Source organism: Lynx canadensis, chromosome E1 (genome assembly GCF_007474595.2).
Source record: "Lynx canadensis isolate LIC74 chromosome E1, mLynCan4.pri.v2, whole genome shotgun sequence".
NCBI lineage: Eukaryota > Metazoa > Chordata > Mammalia > Carnivora > Felidae > Lynx > Lynx canadensis.
Window position 1 is genome coordinate 55,924,637 of NC_044316.2, and position 20,490 is coordinate 55,945,126.

The 20,490-nt window shown below is 55.7% G+C and overlaps 1 protein-coding gene across 3 annotated transcripts in view; it reads left to right on the forward strand.

The window, feature by feature from the left end:
- Positions 1–20,490, forward strand: part of MGAT5B (alpha-1,6-mannosylglycoprotein 6-beta-N-acetylglucosaminyltransferase B) — a 71,077-nt gene that overhangs the window by 22,754 nt on the left and 27,833 nt on the right. For all 3 annotated transcript variants that reach the window (XM_030295733.1, XM_030295737.1, XM_030295735.1), the window contains exons 4-8: positions 2,810–2,925; positions 3,386–3,459; positions 4,315–4,485; positions 5,206–5,370; positions 7,159–7,328. In XM_030295733.1, the coding sequence (XP_030151593.1) occupies positions 2,810–2,925; positions 3,386–3,459; positions 4,315–4,485; positions 5,206–5,370; positions 7,159–7,328 (696 nt within the window). The remainder of the gene's footprint in view (positions 1–2,809; positions 2,926–3,385; positions 3,460–4,314; positions 4,486–5,205; positions 5,371–7,158; positions 7,329–20,490) is intronic.

The window sequence follows — 20,490 nt, forward strand, 5'->3', positions numbered from 1 at the left end:
AGTGCCCAGTCTCCATCCGGAAGCACGTTCCTGTCCTTGAGAACTCGGGACTCCACTGGGGGTTTCTTCTTCTTCCTCTATCTCCTTCTCCTCCTTTTTTTTTTTTTTTTAACATTTTTTTAAGTTTATTTATTTTGAGAGAGAAAGAGTAAATGAAGGAGGAGCAGAGAGGGAGAGAGAGAGAGAGAGAGAGAGAGAGAGAGAGAGAGAATCCCAAGCAGGCTCCACACCCTCAGTGCAGAGTCTGATGTGGGGCTCGAACTCACAAACCATGAGATCATGACCTGAGCCAAAGTCGGACGTTCAACCGACTGAGCCACCCAGGTGTCCCCTCTTCTTTTTTTTAATTAAAAACAACTTTTGGAAGTAATCTCTGCATCCACTGTGGGGCTCAAACCTACAACCGCCAAGTCAAGGGTCAGACGCGCTACCGACTGAGACAGCCAGGCGCCCCAGGACTCCGCCGGGGGTCCAGCTGGTCACAACCACACCCCAGCATGTGAGGGGCTCAGAGGAGAGATCTGGCTCCCAAAACCAGATCTCTGGATGGATAGAGCGGAGCCTTGAGGGAGAGGATCCTTCAGGAAGGCTTGAACTGGGGTGAGGTCCCTTCCAAAGTCTCTGGGGACCTAGCAGGACCCCCGCTGGTCCCCTGACAGGGGTTGTTTGTGCTCTGGGGTCTCGGTTAGAAGTTGGAAGGGGTGCCCGGGAGCACCCCGCCTTGTGCTTGGCCGCCCACGCTGGGCACCGACCCTGGCCCAGCAGCTGCGAGCTCCGGGCCCTCCTCCCGGGGGCTGCCTCCTGCGGTCGGCTGAGTGTTCCTTCCGGGCGGAGGAATGTCCGTGCTGTCCCCACATGTCAACGAGGAAAGCAGTCCCAGCGTGCTCACTCAGGGCTGATGCAGAGCCCAACGGACGTCAGGGTCATGGAGTTCTTCCTCTGGCTTAAAGCAGGCATCCTCCGTGGGTGCGTATCACCCTCAAGGGTCAAGCCTGCTTCTTGAGGGGGAAATTACCTTAGACGTCCCAATGGCCCGTGGCCCTCCCCTGGCCACCGTGTGTAAACGGAGCGGCAGCATGTCTGTGTTTTTCACTTTTCATGGAGGAGGGCGAGTAGGGGAAAATGTCTCCCAGGGCTCCCTCGGGAGTGATGATGAGACAAGACAGACAAGCGCTGGTCTGGCCCAAACCCCTTTGGCTGCAGCTTCGGCCACACAGCGGCCTGGGCAGGAACGGGTACACGTGCAGGGCTGATCTCCCGCAGAAGCAGACGTCCTTACTGCTCTGTATCCTCATTCCGGCCTCACGAGACTCCACCAGGGAGTGACTTTGTCTTCTCCATTAAAAAAAGAAAAAAAATTTTTTTTAAATGTATATTTATTTTTGAGAGAGAGAGAGAGAGAGAGAGAGACAGAGCTCAAGCGGGGGAGGGGCAGAGAGAGAGGGAGACACAGAATCCGAGGCAGGCTCCAGGCTCCGAGCCATCAGCACAGAGCCCGACGCAGGGCTCAAACACCTTGATTCCGGACTTCTGGCCTCCAGAGCTGCAAGAATACATTTGTGGTCATTTGTTTCAATGGCCGCAGGAATCCGGTACAAATTCCATTAGTGTTTTTGTTTGTTTTTGAGGGAGTTGACGGGATTGTGTATGTATGTGTATGCACACACACGTGTGCATGTGCACGTGTGTGTGTGTGTGTGTGTGTGTGTTTTGAGGGCTCGTCTACCCCTTCCTGCCACCTTCTTCCTTTTGTTGCCACCCTACCTCCGTGTCCGCCTGGCCCCCACCGGCCTCCCACACCCTCCGTGGATGGGGCCACTGCTGTCCTCTCCTCTAGGAAGGCGGCCCCAGGGGGCAGGCAGCTGTCACCGCTGTGCCTCCCCGGGCGGACAGATCCCCCGAGAGGAGCCCAGGTTGGAAAAGTCCTCCTTCCTATAATTCCCATTTTGTGCGGCACTCAAGCCCCCGTCCTTGTAAAGGGATAAATGGAGCTCGAGCGGGGCCCTCAGAGCCAGAGGACGAGGTGCGAATCAGAGATCGGAATTCACGTGTTCGCGAAGGGCAGGCGACTTCTGCGGAAGGCCCACGCGCCAGCCGGCAGAGCGGGGCCACCTCGGCACGGGTCTTTGCAAGGAGACGCATCATAAACTGCTCCGAGAGCCGAGCAGTAATCAACACCAGGAAATAAATTCTCCAAAAATAAAGGCGACGCGAGTATGGGTGGAGGGAGGAGGGCCGTGATGTTTGTGGCAGGCAATGTGTTTGAGATCCTGGGAACAATTCATGCCCAGGAGCCCAGCGATAATTTACTCGAGGCTTAACAGTCGGCGAGTCCCCAGGCGTCTTTGGGTGGAATTTATTTTGGCCCCTCTGGGAGGAAATGGAGAAGCAGACTCGGGGCAGCCGGCCATGCCCGGGAAAGGGCTCCTGTCGCCTGGGGGTCCCGGGCCAGATCCTGTCCAGGCTCTGGAATAGAATTCCTCTGTCTGCTTCGGCCTCAGGCACCGCCCTCCAACACGCAGGGCACACGCGTGTGGGGATGACCGGCCGGCGGGCCTGACACACCAAGTGGGGGCTTTCCCGTGTGGCGTGTGCGGTGGGTGGTTAGAGAGCCCCGGGGGCGGGGGAGGGCACACGCCTCCGTCTGCTGGCCCAGCGTCGTCCGTCTCCCTGTTTCGGTTCCTTGCAGGGCAGCGTCTGGGTCCCCAGGAGCACGGCAGGCCCGCTGCCCCTGCTCACGTGCTGAGGCCCTCCCGGGAGGGCCACCGCGGCGAGCTGTGCCCGCTCACCCCTGGCCTCTCCCACCTAGGTTTCCCCCGGGGGCCGGCCTCATGGAGCGGATCCAGGCCATCGCCCAGAACGTCTCAGACATCGCCGTGAAGGTGGACCAGATCCTGCGTCACAGCTTGACTCTCCACAGCAAGGGTGGGGGCCAGGGCACCCCTCTGCCTCCGGGGGGCCGGGGTACCGCGCGGCCCTGACCGCTCCCCGCGGCACCTGTCCCGGCTCCCGCCTCAGGCTCTAAGTGGGGTGATTTGGGGTTCACCCTGCTGTGACCTGGCGTGAGGACAGAGGTCTTGGAGGCCCGCTGTGGCCCCTGCATTTCTCCTGATGTGGGGAAGCAGCAGGCTGGGGGTCCCCCTCAAAGAGTTTTGAGTACATTTGGGTGGGTACCGCTTTGGAGGGGGAGGGCTAGTGGCAGAGGGCGGAACCCGGGCTCGGGGGCCCTCTGGCAGGTGGCCTTTCAGGTGGGAAAACTCAGCGGAGGGAGGGCGGTGTGGGCTCCTCAGTGACCCCTTCCCACCGCAGACCGGGCCTCTCCAACACTTCACGGGGCCCCTCCGTACACCCGGGGCCTCAGCAAGCTGACCTTCCCTCCCTGCAGTGTCCGAAGGCCGGCGGGACCAGTGTGAGGCACCCAGTGACCCCAAGTTCCCCGACTGCTCAGGGAAGGTGGAGGTAAGGCCTGGGGCTGAGGGCGGGGGTAGAGGTGACCGGGGTGGGGGGCGGGGCAGGCTCCTCCTCAGGGGCTCTGCCCCAGACTGGCCCTGACGTTCTGCTAGTGGGGGCTTCTCTGCCCAGCCCCCTGACCCCGGCACCGGCCGGCAGAGGCCAGCCTCAGGGGGATGGCCTCTCCTCTTGGGCCGCCTGCCTGGCCCACCAACCCAGGTTGCTCCCCACCCTGGCAACCAGCTGGGCTGAGAAAGCCCCCTACCCCACCAGCCCCACCTCTGGGGGCTCACCCCCAGGGGCCCGCGGCTGCATGAAGTCTGTCCGTCTGGGGGTGCAGTCCCTGGCGTAAAAGCCAGCTCGTCACTGGTTCTGAACCCCCTGAGAGGGTAGAGCAGAGGCACTGCAGACCCCCTCCTCGGTGACATGTGGGGATCACTGTGGGTGGGGCCTGCTCTGACTCCTGTCCCTGTGCCCTTGGAGTCTGCTCCTGACCTTGGCCTCAGCTGAATCCTGCTCCCCATGACCAGCCAAGCCCTGAGCTGCTGTGTCTCCCACCGTTTGGCCCGGAGCTGTCCCTGAATGTGTCGTGACCTGGCCTTGTTCTCCCAGGGTCCTCCTCTTTCCGGGCCTGGGGGACGGTGGTCCTGCTCGGCCTTCCCTGAGGTTTTCAGCAGCCAGGACACAGGGCTGGGTCGTGGGGCCCTGGTCTGGTTGTCTTCTCTGCTTCTGGCCCTTGCTGCTTCTTTAAGCGTGGCAGAGGTCCCGCCCTGAGGGTCCCCGAGGACATGCATGCCGAGAGCCTGCCGAGGGTGTGGGTGGGGCTGCTGCCAGCACCCTGGCCTGGGCTGGCCCTCTCCACAGTGGATGCGTGCCCGCTGGACCTCTGACCCTTGCTACGCCTTCTTCGGGGTGGACGGCACCGAGTGTTCCTTCCTCATCTACCTAAGCGAGGTCGAGTGGTTCTGCCCCCCGCTGCCTTGGAGGAATCAGACAGCCACCCAGATGGCCCCCAAGCCCCTCCCCAAAGTCCAGGTAGGCGTGGGAAGTGGGTAGACCCGTGAGGGGCTGGTAGACAGGCCAGCTGGTCTCCTCAGATGGGGCGTCCCTAAGGGTCATCAGGTGGAACCCTGAGTGAGGCCAGCCAGCAGTGCCTGTCCTACCTTCTGGGGATGCTGCAAGGCGTGGCCTGCTTGAGGGGCAAGCTGGGGCCCCGGAGGCACCCCCTAGATGGAAAAGAATAATAGTAACAATAGCTGTCGCTTCTGGAAGGCTTCCAGATGCTTTATGTGTACTTAAACCTCCCAGCAGCCTTTATGCGACCGCATTGAACAGATGGAGATTCTGAGTTTAGGGAGTGGTGTTAACTTGTTCAAGGCACCTCGTTACTCCAGCTCCACTGAAAGGTGGCCCGGACTTCCTGCCATCCGAGTACCAGCTCTGACCACTACCCTCGCTGCCTCTGTGTCACAGCTGAGACCCCTGGGAACTGTCACAGCTGCCCACCCCCAATGGGCTTGGGACGGAAGGCTGGGCTGAGACAGAAGGTTGGGCTGGGGGGTTAGTGTTGGTGGGTGAGACCAGGGCTCCCCGACTGTGGGGGCTCCTCGGCCTCTACAAAGGGCAGGAGAAGCTAGAGCAGGCCCCAGCCTCCCAGGGAGGGTGCGGGCCCCTGTCCCCAGGGGCAGCAGGTGACAGTGGTGGTGCAGCTGGGGGCTGAGGGCTGGAGGACCCAGGTCTGGGCCCCCCCTCCAGGCAGTTTTCCGGAGCAACCTGTCCCACCTCCTGGAGCTGATGGGCAGTGGGAAGGAGTCTCTAATCTTCATGAAGAAACGGACCAAGCGGCTCACGGCCCAGTGGGCACTGGCTGCCCAGCGGCTGGCACAGAAGCTGGGAAGCGTCTGGAGGGACCAGAAGCAGGTACTGCTTCCCTGTGCATTCAGGGAGCTGAGCTCACAGAGCTTAGGAAATGAGCTTAGGGCCCCAGGTTTACAAGTAGGCACTGAGTCTGTCCTTGAAAAGGTTTTATTGAATTTATTTAAATTTTAGCTGGGACAGGAGAGGCAGAGTCAGGATAGATGCATATGGTGGCCCCGGCTCTTTTCACGTTTGGGGTAGAATGACAAGCCTTCTCCCACACTGCTTAGGGGTTCTGCCTTCTGTAGACATCTTGTGCTTTTCAGGCAGAAAAGTCATGGCATTTGCCTAGAATATTGAGAATAACGTAGCCTGTTTTGGGGAGATTTGTAGGTCCATCCGTCTATCTATCCATCCATCCATCCATCCATCCATCTACCCATCCATCCATCCATCTATCCATCCATCCATCCTTCCATCTATCCATCCATCCATCCATCCATCCATCCATCTATCCATCCAACCATCCATCTGTCCATCCATCTGTCCATCCGTCTACTCATCCATCCATCCAACCGTCCATCTGTCCATCCATCCTTCCATCTACCCAACCATCCATCCAACCACCCATCCATCATATATCCATCCATTCATCCATTTGTTCACCTGTCTGTCCGTCCATCCATCCATCCATCCATCCATCCACCATTCTATCCATCCATCTGTCCATCCATCTGTCCATCTGTCTACTCATTCACCCATCCAACCATCCATCTGTCCATCCATCCTTCCATCTATCCAACCATCCATCCATCCATTCATCCATCTATCCGTCCAACCACCCATCCATCATATATCCCTCCATTCATCCATTTGTTCACCTGTCCATCCATCCATCCATCCATCCATCCATCCATCCATCCACCATTCCATCCATCCATCTATCCATCCAACCATCCATCTGTCAATCCATCTGTCCACCCATCTACTCATCCATCCATCCAACCGTCCATCTGTCCATCCATCCTTCCATCTATCCATCCATCCATCCAACCACCCATCCATCATATATCCATCCATTCATCCATTTGTTCACGTGTCTGTCCGTCCATCCATCCATCCATCCATCCACCATTCTATCCATCCATCTGTCCATCTGTCCATCCATCCGTCCATCTGTCTACTCATTTACCCATCCAACCGTCCATCTCTCTGTCCATCCTTCCATCTATCCAACCATCCATCCATCCATTCATCCATCTATCTGTCCAACCACCCATCCATCATATATCCCTCCATTCATCCATTTGTTCACCTGTCCATCCATCCATCCATCCATCCATCCATCCATCCACCCACATATCCATCCAACCAGCCAGCCAGCCAGCCAGCCACCCATCTGTCCATCCATCCATCCATCATCTATCTGTCCATCCATCCATCCATCCATCCAACCACCTATCCATCATCTATTCATCTGTGCACCCACCCACTGTCCCATCCACCCATCTGTCTATCCATCCATCAATAAATATTTCCCTGACTCTCACATCACCCTGTTTATTTCTTTCAGAGTCCCTATCATTTCATGAAATTATCTCTTGTCTGTGTTTACTGTTGTCTACTTCTTCCGTCTGGAACGTAAGCGCCTTGAGAGCCGGATGTGAACATCTTGTTCACTTTTATCCCCAGTGCCCAGTGCAGTCACTCTGCCTCTTGGTCCCCCTTCTGGTGCCAGAAAACACCTGCCCAGGCACAGCCTGGAGACAGCATCTGCTGCTGGCCAGGTCTCCCTGGGGGTGGCAGGGCAAGAGCTGCTGCTCCTCCGTGCTGACCCTGTGTCCTCCCTAGATCCTCGTTCACATTGGCTTCCTGACGGAGGAGTCTGGTGACGTGTTCAGCCCAAGGGTGCTGAAAGGCGGGCCTCTGGGGGAGATGGTGCAGTGGGCAGACATCTTGGCCACTCTCTATGTCCTGGGCCATGGCCTGCGGATCACAGTGTCCCTGAAGGAGCTGCAGAGGTGAGTGCTGGGCAGGGCAGGGCAGGGAAGGAAGGGGAACCTGTTCCCCGGGGGCCACTGCTCTGCCTGCAGTTCCCTGGGAGGTTCTTGGTATACTGTGGATAGTGACATTACTAATTTCCTGCTCCTCTCCACGCTGGTTCCTGGTCATGTTTGGGATGCACCAAGGAAGTATATTTGCATAGTGCTGTTCAAAGGATCCTTTTCTCTATCTTGGGCCAACAGGTGCCCTGGTGTTTGTACTCAGGGGCTGACAAATACCAGTTTGTGGAATTGAGCCATGTCATGTAGCTGGGGTCCTCTTTGCCTGCCATCTTGGTGGGCTTGGTGGAGTCTTGGAGTTTTTCTTCTGGAATTGGGCTCCTTCCTGGGCCTATTCTGGGGTTGGGGGGCTGGCAAGACCTGGGGGGTGGTAAGGTGGGCTGCTGATGCCTCTCCTTCCCCAACGCTTGCCTTTCCAGGGTCCCCCTGATGCTCTTAGAGGTGGGAGATGGTGACGAGAGGGGGAAGGATTGTGTGTATGTGTGTGTGCATGCCTGTGTGCAAGTGTGATTAAGCTTAACTACTGCACCTGTGAGATATAGAAATACAGTTTTTCTTCATTTATTTATTAATGTTTATCATATAATATTTGACACATACAAAAATGTGTGTAACAGATGTTAGGAAGTGCAAATATAGGGTGTTCTCCCATGATTCTGCCAGAATTCCCCCAATATTCCCGGGGCACCTGGGTGACTCAGTCGGTTAAGGAACTGACTTTGGCTCAGGTCATGATCTCACGGTTCATGGGTTTGAGCCCCGCATTGTGGTCTGTGCTGACAGCTTGGAGCCTGGAGCCTGCTTTGGATTCTGGGTCTCCCTCTCTCTTTCTGCCCCTCCCCCACTCATGTTCTCTCTCTCTCTCTCTCTCTCTCTCTCTCTCTCAAAATATAATAAAATAAAATATTAAAAAATTTTAAGTATTAATTTAAAAGAAAGAAAGAAAGAAAGAAAGAAAGAAAGAAAGAGAGAGAGAAAGAGAGATAAAGGAAGGAAGGAAGGAAGGAAGGAAGGAAGGAAGGAAGGAAGGAAGGAATATTCCCAGGACTCCTGTATCCACCTGGTGCCCCTTCTCTCCCTGATCCCTCTGCCTCCCCCCCAGAGGAAACTTGCAACTTGGACTCTGTGTTTATCATTTCTTTGCTTTTAAAAAACAAATTAATTTTTTACATGGTCATGTATCCATAAACAGCATACGGTTTACTTTTCTTTTTGCTTTGAGCTCTGTGCAAATGGCATCTACTGTATGTAACGTTTGAGACTTGCTTTCTTCACCCATTATTATGTTTCGATGTTGTATGAAGTAGCTCTATTTTTTTAATTTTCACTGCTATATTTCATTATGTGGATGGTCCTTAATTATTTATCAGTTTTTGCTGGCTGTGGACATCTTTTTCCTGCTTTTGTAACTTATCTTGAATGATGCTATGGTAGACACTCTTATACATGTCACCTGGGGAACCTGTGTCATGGTATAGACTGAGTTTCTCTTTGGGATGGACTAAGGTGCACAATCATTGGGACTAATGGTGTGAAATAATGCCAGCTGTTTTCCAAAGTGATGGCACCGATTTCACCCCACCAACTGGAGGTTCCCAGTGTCTGTGTTCTCACCCACACCTAGTGTAATCAGACTTCCTAACTGAGGGTGGTGTCGAGTGGTATCATGATATTTTGTTATGTTCTTAACTTGCATTTCCGTGACAACTAACGAGGCCGAGCATTCTGTCATAAGTTGGTCCTTCTTTCCCCTTGATGAAATGCCCACACACGTTATTTGCTCACCTTTCTGCTGGGTTGTTTATCTTTTCCTTATTGAGTTGTCGGAGTTCTTTGTATATTGTGGGTATAAATCCTGTGTGAGTTATATCTGTTTAAAAATCTTCTCCAAATTTGTGGCTTGTCTCTGTCATTTTTTCTTTTTTTCCCCCCAAGGAACAGAAAGCCTTAATTTAATGTAATCAAAAGCATCGATCTTTTTCTCTTTATGGTTAGGGATTTATGGTTGGATTTTTTCTTCCTCTTTCTCATTGGTATTTGGATGAGACTGTTCTAACTTGGCCCCAGGGCATGACTAAGGAAGGCCTCAGAGTTGTTGCTACGCGTCGGCTTTCCTTCATCAGCCCATTAACTTACTCTGAGGTGGTTTTCAAGCTAACGTGTGATTCCTGTCCAGAACTTGCCCGCCATCTTGATGGTCTGTTGGTTCTGGATGTCTCTGATCAGCACTTTGTCCTGGCCACAAATGCTGATGCTCTATAGCACAGGAGCATTGGAGAGCGGAGGATACTGGCGGGGACAAAGCCATAGACAATCTTAGGTCAGCGTGGTTTGGGCAGCTACTCCTCCTCTCAGTTTTCCCTTGAACTTGGAGTCTGCCAGTAACTCGAGTAGGGCTCCGTGTGACCTTGATCGGAGGGTGGTACTAGGACCAGCTCTATGGATGGAGGATTACGGGGAGAAGGAGGCTGATACCAGGTTGTGCTGGGAGGCCACTAAATGACCTAGTGGCTTGAAGGCTTTTATTCCTGTGGCTTGTGATTCACTGCTGGAGTCACTGTTTTAGACCGATGCACTTGTCTGCAGTAGGCCTAGGGAAGGTGAAGTGTCTTCAGAGAGGAACAGTACCTATAGGGTTCACTTTGAAGGGGGAGAAAGAAGATGACAGGGACTAATGAAGGGGCCGTATGGGGTGGCAGCACTGGGAAACACAATCCCAGGTTGGGGGCAGCAGGTTCTGGGGGGAGGAGTTGTCACCTGGGAGTAGCACATCCCCTACCCCTCAACCCCCCCTACCCCCAGCCCCTGCCAAAATCTGGCGGGAGGTCGGTCACCAGAGTGGGAAGGAACTGGTCAGGGAGCTGTCCCTGAGTGCTGGTGCTGAACCTGCAGACTAGCTACTCCGCACTGGGAGAGGGAACCAGCATGTCCCTCACTCTGACTCTCACCCTGGTGGCACTTTGTTGTCAGACCAAGCTGTTCACATTGTGCAGGGCTCTTCAGAGCTGAGTGTGCCCACTCACCACCCGCCAGCACACACTGCTGCTCACCTCCAGCTCCCTCTGAACAGAGGACTCAGATGCATCAACACTGTGGAGCAAAATGCTGCTAATGTTTTTGCAAATGATGAAAAGAGGCATCTTTGCCTGGCCTGGAAGCTTCCTGCAGGAAAGCCAGATAGGGTGGGGGTGAGGTGAAGAAAAGAGAAAGGGAGCCTGTGTCTGCAAAGTCAAAGAAGTCTTGGGCAGTTTGTGGATGGCACAAGCAGGGGTTGTGGTTAGCCACAAGCCAGACCTGCCTTGGGCAGAGCAGCAAACAAGGGTCTAGGGGCCCTTGTCCCCTCGGTCATCAGAGACCGTAAGATACAGTGGGAAGAATCCAGGGGGTGAGGGCTGTCCGGACCCCTCATCCCAGGCTCTGCCACACACAAAGTCCCCTGTGAGTGTGAAGCATCCTATCAGCATTACTGACACCTTGACCTGCCTCAAGGTTAGATGAATTCACGTTTATCAGATGGGGTTCAGCCTGATTCCTCCCTGCATCTTCTGGGGCCAGAGACATGAGAACTTCCTTCCTTTACTGCTCCCTGAGGGAATGGGCAGGCCTCTCCCAGGCATTTGTGACAGCCTATCAACCACCCTGAGCGAATCATCCCCCCAGGGGAGAGAAGGTATTTGACAAGTCTGCGTAAGAGATAGGAATTTACCTCAGTTACTCTGCTTCTCAACCTGGGCTGAGGTGTCTTCTCTCTCAACCTTCACCCTGAGTCCTTACCTGCCCAGAGCACTTCCTCCTCTGGCCACTTCTTGGGCCTGGCCCTGAGCCTGTAGTTACTGCCATTGCTTATCCCAGGGCCAGCACGGTGCAGGTGGGGTTCACTGCACTCAGGAGGCCTTGAAAGTGAGGCGCTTGTGTAAGGTACTAAGGTCTGAAATACCTCCTACTGCCAGCTCGTTCACTACATGCGTGCGCCCACGTGATGCCCACGTGTGCCCATGCATGCGTGCCCCAGCGCATAACCGTATATGCATGCCCATGTGCGTGTGTGTGCACATGCGTGCGGCCCCTGTGCATACCTCATGCATGTGCACGTACATGTCTATCCCTACACATACCCACACACAGGCAAACACATGTGCAAGCACACACACACACACACACACACGCGCGCGCGCGCCCCACAGGCACTCCATATCTTCCTGCCAACACATCCCCTCCTGCCAGGCTCCTGTGGATCTGAAATTCCCAGGAACAGGGGCTCCAGGGAAAGGTTGCTCCATTCCTGATTTGCAGTTTGTTAAATGGGCAGGCCCGAGGCTGTGCCCAGATAGCTCTGTCCTCGGTCCCCCGTGGGAGGTAGGTGTGAGCAGAAGCTCTTGCTCAGGGCAGAGTTGTGTCAACAGCCCAGACACCTCAGGGAACAGTCTCATGAAGGGGTTTTCTAAATCTGTTATCAGAAACAATTCCAAAACAGCTAAAGGAATTAAAAAAAAAAAAAAAACTATCATCTCCAGGAGACATAATCCGGTTATGTCTACAAAATTAACAGCATCAGCTGTGGTCGGAATACATCTCAGGTGGGGATTCTTACCCTCCACCCGCCCCCCGGCCCTGTCACCGGCTGCAAACATACTAACATTTCGGCCCCACTCTTGGTGTCTCTATTTAATCGGTCTGGGGTGGGTGTCATTATTACGTTTCCCAAGCTCCCCAGATGATCTAATGAGGAGTGAAGGTCGAGAAATGGAAACATTGAGGCTGTGGTTTTTGTAAGCCTCCCCTGGGGCCCCCCACCCCCACAGTCTGGGCTGCTGTGGGATTGGGACTTTGTAGAATGTGCGAGCTGGCCTTCATGACTTGTTCACGAGAACTGCCCTCTGTGTCTCCAGTGTAGGTCCCAAGGGCCTGGATTCCTCCCCAGAGCACCCACGCTATGCTTGGTGGCAGGGGTGGGCCAAGGAGGCATCCCTTGGAAGTGGCCCAGACAGTGGGGCCTGTCACACCTCCAGGTGGGAGCCTGCTGACCCAGCAGGTACTGTGCCCCATGCCCTCTCTCGGATATACTTTTGTCCCGTGACAGATGCAGGCCAGGGCTGTGAGCTCCTGAAGCTCATTCTGCCAAGACCACCCAACGCTACCTAAATGCAGGCCTTTCCTTCCGGCGGGGATGTAGACACAGCTGTGTATTTGCCGTGACAGAGCCCCACAGACTGAGTGGCTTCGACAACGGCAAGCTGTTGTTTCTCAGTTCTGGAGAGGTCCTAGATCAAGATGTGAACAGGGCTGTTCCTTCTGAGGCTGTGAGGGAGAATCTGTCACAGACCTCTCCCAGGGCCACTGGCGGTTTGCTGGGGATCTCTGGCGCTCATTGGCTGGTGAAGCGTCACCCCGAGCTCTGCTTTCATTGTCATGTGGCCTTTTCTCTGTATGTCTGTGTCCAAATCTCTCCCTCTTACGCGGACACCATTCCTAGTGGATTGGGACCCATCCTAATGGCCTTATTTCAACTTGACTACCTCTTCAAAGGCCCTGTCTCCAAATAAAGGCACATTCCGAGTTAGTAGGGGTTAGAAGGCCAGCATGAATTTTGGGGGGACACGGTGCAACTCATAACAAGACGGTGAGCACTTGAGCCTGGCAAGGGGTGGGGGGCAGAGATCCCATTGAATGCACTCACGGCGTTGCTGTGGGTCCTGAGAATCATCTGGGAGGGAGCCGTTCCCTGCAGGCAGCACCAGGTTGACTTGAAAATAGGTCAATGAGATGTGAAGGCAATCCGGATCCTGAGCCACAGCTCAGCTCCTGTGGCAGAAACGTCTCCCCGGTCTGGCTAAAGGGCCGGTGTGGGGAAGGCAGTGGGACGAAGATGCCGCTTCGACCTTTACCGTGGTTCGCTCACAGATGTTCGTGGCAGATGTCTTGGCCACTGACTGAGCAGCAAGGCTGGACGGATGAGCCGCCTTTCTCTGCTTCTCGTGTTTTGGTGTTTTAATTAACCAGCTCACTGGAGTGATGTTTGGGGGCAATGCGCAGAGTCCACATCTGGCTTTGCCGCTGGTGGAGGGGCAAGAACAGGGCGCCCAGCGGCGCGCGCATGCACGGCCCTGGCCACGCCCACCGCGCACCAGGGAAGGAGAGGCGGGCCCAGAGCCTCCAGTTGGCCACGCCCCGACTCATCCCGGTGAATGCCCCGTGCACAGTGCGCATTTTATTTATTTATTTATTTATTTATTTATTTATTTATTGTTTATTTATTTTCGAGAGAGAGAGAGAGAAAGCAGGGGAGGGGCCGAGAGACAGAAAGAGAGGAGGAGACACAGAATCCAGAGAGGCTCCGGGCCAGAGCCCGACACAGGGCTGGAACCCACCAACCGTGAGCTCATGACCTGAGCCGAAGTTGGCCGCTTAACCGACGGAGCCACCCAGGCGTCCCATATTTTATTTATTTCCTTATTGAAGTTTATTTATTTACTTTGAGAGCGAGAGCGAGGGAGCAGGGGAGGGGCAGAGAGAGGGGAAGAGAGCATCCCAAGCAGGCTCTGCACCGAAAGTGCAGAGCCCGACGCAGGGATCCACGCGGGGCTCGAACCCACCAACCGTGAGATCATGACTTGAGCCTAGATCAGGAGTCCCACGCTCAACCGACTGAGCCACCCAGGCGCCCCCACAGTGGGCATTTTAAATTAAGCCTTTCCCTGCCTGCCTGCCCAGAATCGGCGGTGCTCATTAATTTTATTTGCATAATTTCAAGCACCATTAATAGGACATGGCATGGGGAAAAATTGCTGAGCTCTTCCTCCATCCATGAGTGAAATTGGGTTTAGTAGAAAATTAGTTGACTTAACTGGCAAATGATGAAAGCTTAAGAGGAGAATGTTTAAATAAGGAGGACAAGAAGGGAAAACTCTCGGCCGTCAAGCACGGGGACCCCGTGGAAATCAGTCTCCTGGCCTTTTTGTTGGAGCAGCGTTGTTCCAGGGAAATACCGGGGAGGATCCCCAGAGAAGGAGGGAGGCGGGGGCCACATCTCGGCCCCCCTCGCGCAGCCCAACGCTCTGGGAGCCAGGTGAGGCAGGCCTCAGGGCGTGACTGGCCGTGACTGGCTCAGACTGGCCTGAACTAGGCCGAACTAGCCGGCTCCAAGCAGCCACCGGGTGGAGGGTTCTACCGTCCCCTGCCAAGTGATGGGAGGAAAGGCCTGAGCACAAAGCCTTAAGGAACAGTAACAGCGAAAGTCCTCTTGGAGAAAGACGTGCTACCAGAGGAGACTGAGGAGTGGCCGGGAGGGTCGGGAGCCATGGGCACCAATAGAGAAAGAAGATGCTTCTAGAAGGAGGGTGTGGCCAGTGATGTGAGATGCTCACCGGAAGTGAGAAGGAGACTGAATTTGGCCGCGTGGACGTCCTTGTTGACCCTACAAAGACCCAGGTGGTTGAGTTGTGGGGATGAACGGCAGACGTGGGTGGGTTGGAGGAGGAGAGCCTCTTGGAGGAGCCTCGCTGCGAGGGGAGGAGAGGCCAGGAGGCAGGCGACAGCAGACTCGCAGCTTCTCCGGGGGCTACCAAAACAAAGTGTTGCGAAACTGGGTGACTCACCGTCTCACGGTGGTGGAGGCCACGGCGCCCCGGTTGTGGAAGTCCCGGGGCCAGTGGGCTGGCTCCTTCCGAGGCTGTGAGAACCTGCGTCGGGACTCGGCCACCTTCTGGTGGCCTCAGGTGTGCCTCAGCTCGCAGGTGACCGTCTCCTCCTGTGCCTTCACGCCGCCTTCCCCGCCGTGTGTGTCTGTCTCTGTGTCCAAATTCTCATGTCGAATTAGGGCCCAACCCTAACGTCCCTCCCTCGATCATCCGCAAAGACCCTGTTTGCAAATGAGGTCACATTCCTGGGTACCGGGGAAGGGGGGGTTAGGACTTCAACACCTTTTGGGCGAACACGATTCACCCCGTGACGGGAGGTCTGCTCGCTTACCTCTCGAGGTGGGAGAGCATAGGCACGTTTAAGTGCTCGTGCGACGGAGCCCGAAAAGGGAGCAGTGGAAGACACAGGATAGGGATAGTGTGGTGCCTGGTGGCCCCCGGGGATGGCCCCCCGAGGAAGGGGGAGAGAGCAGGAGGTGGCAGGGGGTGAGGTGGAGGGCAGGAAACGTGAGGACAGCGGACAAGACAGACACACCCCCGGGCTCCACACGGATTTTCCGTGTGTTATCCCCTGGGGGGGGGGGGGTGGGGACAGATTTGAACCAAAGGTGGCAAAATGTGACGACTTGACAAGGCTGGGAAGTGGGAATAGAAGGATTTGTCGTATCGTTATATTATTTTCTAGAATCTTCCAGATGCTTGAGACATTTTATAACGTATAAAGTACGTAAATTAGAAACGGGAAGGGCGAGCCCATCTGGCATCTGTTTGGCGCTTATCGGACTCCTGTAAACAGTGGCTGTTTCTCTTTGCTGCCCGTTCCTCGGGGAGGCTTGAGAGGCAGAAACTGCTAAAGAAACTCCATCCACTCTCCCCTCTCCTGTTTCCTTCCCTTTCCTTGGATTGCAACGAGGCATTTTAATCTCCGGTGCGGTGGGACGGGGTCAGTGCCGCTGAGCGCCATGCAAGGTGGGGGACCTCTGCCGCGGAGCCCTGAGCCGCGCTGGCCTCCGCCCTGCATCCTTCCTCAGGGTCCAGGAGAGACGGTTGCTTACAAGGGCCGCCCGCGCCTCCTGCTCTGTGCTGCACTGAGCCACAGGGAGTGGGAGTCTGTTTCTTACGAATCTGACCAACTCTCGACACGGGCTGATAAACCTGACCGCATGCATGCAGCGGCTGAGTCACCTTTCCCAGCTCCGGCCTGGTCCCCGCTGGGCCAGAGGGCCGCAAAGGAGGAGACCTTGAAAGGAAATTGCAGGCTCTCAGGCAAGGTCCGTGCAACCCCGGTGGGGTGGGCAGGGCCACGGGGAGTGAGGTGAGAAATGAGGCAGAGGCTGCCTCCTGAGGCTCGCGAACAAGGCGAGATTTGTTCCTGGGAGGAAGCCTAGCCTGGGGGCCCCGGGTTCTCGTAAAGGGAGGTGGGGTCCAGTGTCCTCTCCATACCAAGTACAGAGACAGAGGAGATCTTGTCATGTGGCGGCTGGAGAGCGAGTAGGTGGGCAGTGGAGGCTGAAGCCCCCACCGAATGGAGGAAACCCCGCTGCTCCGGCCTCAGAACCGGGGCTCGGCCGGCCTGGGACTCGTTTATTCCCGGAGAAGCCGGCAGAAGTGTAGTGTGGTACAAATGACCCCCTGTGGTCCTTCCAGCTTTCTCTGAGCTCCTAAAGGAGCTTAGGTGAAAGGGAGGCCTTTTCCTGGGAGCCGGACTCGTCTTTCCCAAGCTATTCCCCAGTGACCCAGGGCCCCTAGCCGTGCACGTGCAGCGCCCCGGGACCTCGTCTCTCCTTCAACCCACGTCTCCCACGGGGTTTGTGCTAACCGTGTTGAGAACAGCGGCTTACCCATCTTGTGCCCTCAAGTCCCCCGAAAAAGCTTTGTGGAACCGGATAGGATCGTGAGAGCCCCTGGCGCACGAGAATCACCCGGGGGCCAGGAACCCAACATCCCAAAGCCCGGCCCCACCCCGGAGTGATGAGGCAGCCCCTCTGGGCCTGGGCATCCGGGAATCTCAGTGGTTATAACCTGCGCCGGGCCTGGGAACCACCGTCCTGCTACCTTTAAGGCACAGCTTAGACGAGAGACGCTTGCTTTGTGCATTTACAGACAGACATTCGTTATATAAATTGGGGCCTGTCTGCAAGGAAGGAGGCAGGGAACAGCCAGAGGGATGTGTGACGTGTTCCTCTTCTGACCCCCCGGGAACTGGAGGAAGGAATCCGTGGTTTCATCCCGCTCTCCTGGGAGCGGTGGCACTATTCTTGGCTGTTCGCTTAAATAGGAAGTCGTGCTGGGGACGAAAGCATCAGCTCTGGACAGTGGTCCTAATGCCCAGGGCGGGGGGGCGGGGCGGGGGTTGCTGCTTCCTGTGTTTCTCTTTTAGAACCTTCTGGCCCTTGCTCCTTTTCTGCCTTTAGTTCTCGCTGCTCTTGAGCCGGTCCTGGGCCAGAGAAGAAAACGCCGCAGAACAATAGAATTCTTTCCCTTTGGTGGTCCTGACCTCCCTTCTAAAGCAGTTCATTAGATGTCCTGTTAACTCTCCGGGGTCCTTTCTCTCTGCCTCCTTTGCTCTTGGGAAGAGGCAGGGGCCTGCCCTAGAAACAGGCCGTGGACCTAGACCTAGAGAGACAGGGGGGCAACACCATAGTGCCCAGGAGGCGGGTACCGGATGGGGTAGGAGGGATCGCAGGTCCCCTGGGAGGCGGAACAGTCCTGGGCGGCCCCGGCCTGTGTGCTCCCGGCAATGAGATGGGTCTGGAAAAGCAGAAGTTACCTGTGTGCGCCTAGCACCGGGAGCCAAAGATCTCTGAGCACTTGGTGAGAATTCTTTTTAATTAGGTCCTTCCCACACAGAGAAGAGAGGGAGGGAGGATAGTCTGTTCCAGAATGTAAGCACTACCTGGAGAGATTATTTCCAGCCACAGACCAAAGGCACAGGGAGAAATAAAACCAGAGAATTTTTAGCCCAGAAGGGATTGTGGAGATCAGTCCAAGCACCACGTTCTGGGACCGGAGGCGGACGCCAGGACGATCTGAGGTCTGTGCAAGGTCACCGGGCACGTTGGCGCTGGAGCTCACGCCCAGGAGCGCTTTCCACGGAGCCAGAGCTCAGCATTTCGATTCCCAGCTGAGGATTTTTTTTTTTTCAATTGGGCATAGATTGTTTCCCCCCCACCCCCACCCCGCCCCTCTGTTTCGCCTACTGAGTCTCCCCTCCTGCGAATATGTGCTGCACCCCTGCGTTACAGCCAGCTGGGAGTCTGGGGGAGCTGGGGAAGGTGGGGACACGGGCACCTCTGGGAGGCAGAGGGCCCGGCACGTCCTTGTGGGGCTGGGCACGCGTGGTCCCTTGAGTGTGAACGGTTTAATTATAGTAAAATACACATAACAAAATTTGCTCTCCTAACCATTTTGCAGTATACGGTTCAGTATTACGTGCATTCACAAGGTTATACGGCCATTACTGCCATCCCTCTCCAGGACTTTTTCGTTTCCCCAAACTGAAATTCTGTCCCCATTAAACCCTGACCCCTCCGGGTCGCCTGGGTGGCTCAGTCGGTTAAGCGTCCGACTTCGGCTCAGGTCACGATCTCACGGTCCGTGAGTTCGAGCCCCGCGTCGGGCTCTGTGCTGACCACTCAGAGCCTGGAGCCTGTTTCAGATTCTGTGTCTCCCTCTCTCTCTGCCCCTCCCCTGATCACGCTCTGTCTCTCTCGGTCTCAAAAATAAATAAACGTTAAAAAAAAAAATTAAAAAAAAAAAAAAAAAAAAAAAAAAACCCTGACCCCTCCACCGCCCGCCCCCCTGCAGGGTGGATTAATTCGGCTTGGGTGTGGGGGCCCCAGGATCACCAGGCGAGCCGTGGAAAAGCTCCATTTCCCTAGATCCCTGTGCCCCTTTCATCCGGTATCCAGGCTCCCGGCTCAGGTGGCCCAGGGCCATTTAGAAATATAATCCAGGCACCCAGTTGGGCAATTCCGTGTAGACTCCCCCATCCTCCCGAAGCATTGTGGACGGTAGTGTGCGGACCAGAGGTGCTGAGCGGATGGTGTCATGTCCCTCCATGGGCAGGTGCTGCCTCCCCTAATAGACTGACCCGGGTCGGGGGGGACCCCACGGGTGCACTGGGGGTGGGGAGGCTCCTCGACCTCCCCTCACCCACCCCACCCCCGACACAGCCCCAGGCTAAGAGTCCAAAGAGGAATAGGGAACTGGCATTGGAAATGAGGAAACATCTGGGCAGGCACCTTTTGAGGAGCCCGCGTGGAAGGTGGCGTTGCCCGGCCGAGCCTCCGTGGGCACCTTTGGCTGAAAGGCTGTGAGGAGGCAGCGGTTTTCAATTCCTCGCCGCTCAGTGTCCCTCCAGTCTTGTCTCTATTCTAGAGAGATCTTTCTACACTGTAAACCCGGTTCCAATCCCTCCCAGAAGACTTCTCGCTTCCCAGTCCTTGCGTCCTCCTCCTCCAGGAAGTCTTCCTTGGATGCCCCGCCCCTGTGCTCCCCCAACCGACCAACCCTTGCTCCGACCAACCACTTAGGGTAAAATTGCCCATAAAGGCGAACTTAACTGACAAGTGATGAAACCACAGTCCTCCCCCAACCCCCAGGCGGGGCTGACCCTCTCCGCTGTCCTCCGGGCGGGCTCTGAGTCCCTGTGACCAGAGCAATGAGCAGCCACACTTATCTCCAGTGAAGTCTCTTTAAATCGAAAACTCTTGTTTTCTAGAAAGGGCCGGGGAGACGGAGCGGCCCCGCGTTAACTCCTCCTGGGAGGCGGTCTGCAGTCTCTGAGCCAGCTTGTCTCTCTTCCTCTCCTTCCTGCGGGATGGCTTGCGCACTTGCAGGGCACAGAGGTCCACTAGTGTGGGTCCCGGGGTGTCCCAGGACACTTGCTCACTCCTCAGAAGAGCAGGGTGTTTCTTACCCCTCTGAGACACCTGTCTCCCCTCACCCGGCACCTCTCTCCAGACAGACTTTCCTTGGCCAAATTTTCAGCCTAAGGGCTCACGGGATTCATTGGCTTGTTTATTCGTTCCTGAACACAGCAGGGGCTTATCGGGCCAGATGCTGTCCCAGCTCTGGGCTTTCAAAGATGCCTGGGCCTATCCTCACAGGCCCAGTTGGAAGGAGGTGACTCAGGACAGTGCAGAGTGGCGGGGGTTGAACCAAGGGGTGGGGGAGCACGGGGGCGCGGCATCCAAGGAAGACTTCCTGGAGGAGGAGGAGGACGCAAGGGCCGGGAAGCGAGAAGTCTGGGAGGGATTGGAACCAGGTTTACAGTGTGGAAAGACAAGACTGGAGGGACACTGAGCAGAGAGGAGGTGACCTCAAGATGCGAGGTGAGAAATGACGGGCCTTGAGCGAGGGGGTTGTGTGTGGTTCAGGAAGGAGTTGCCGGACCCACAAGTGCAGAAGGCAGATGCTGACAAGAAGAAACGATACGTAGCAGAACGCTCACTCACCGCGCCTCGGTTGATCCTACCAGG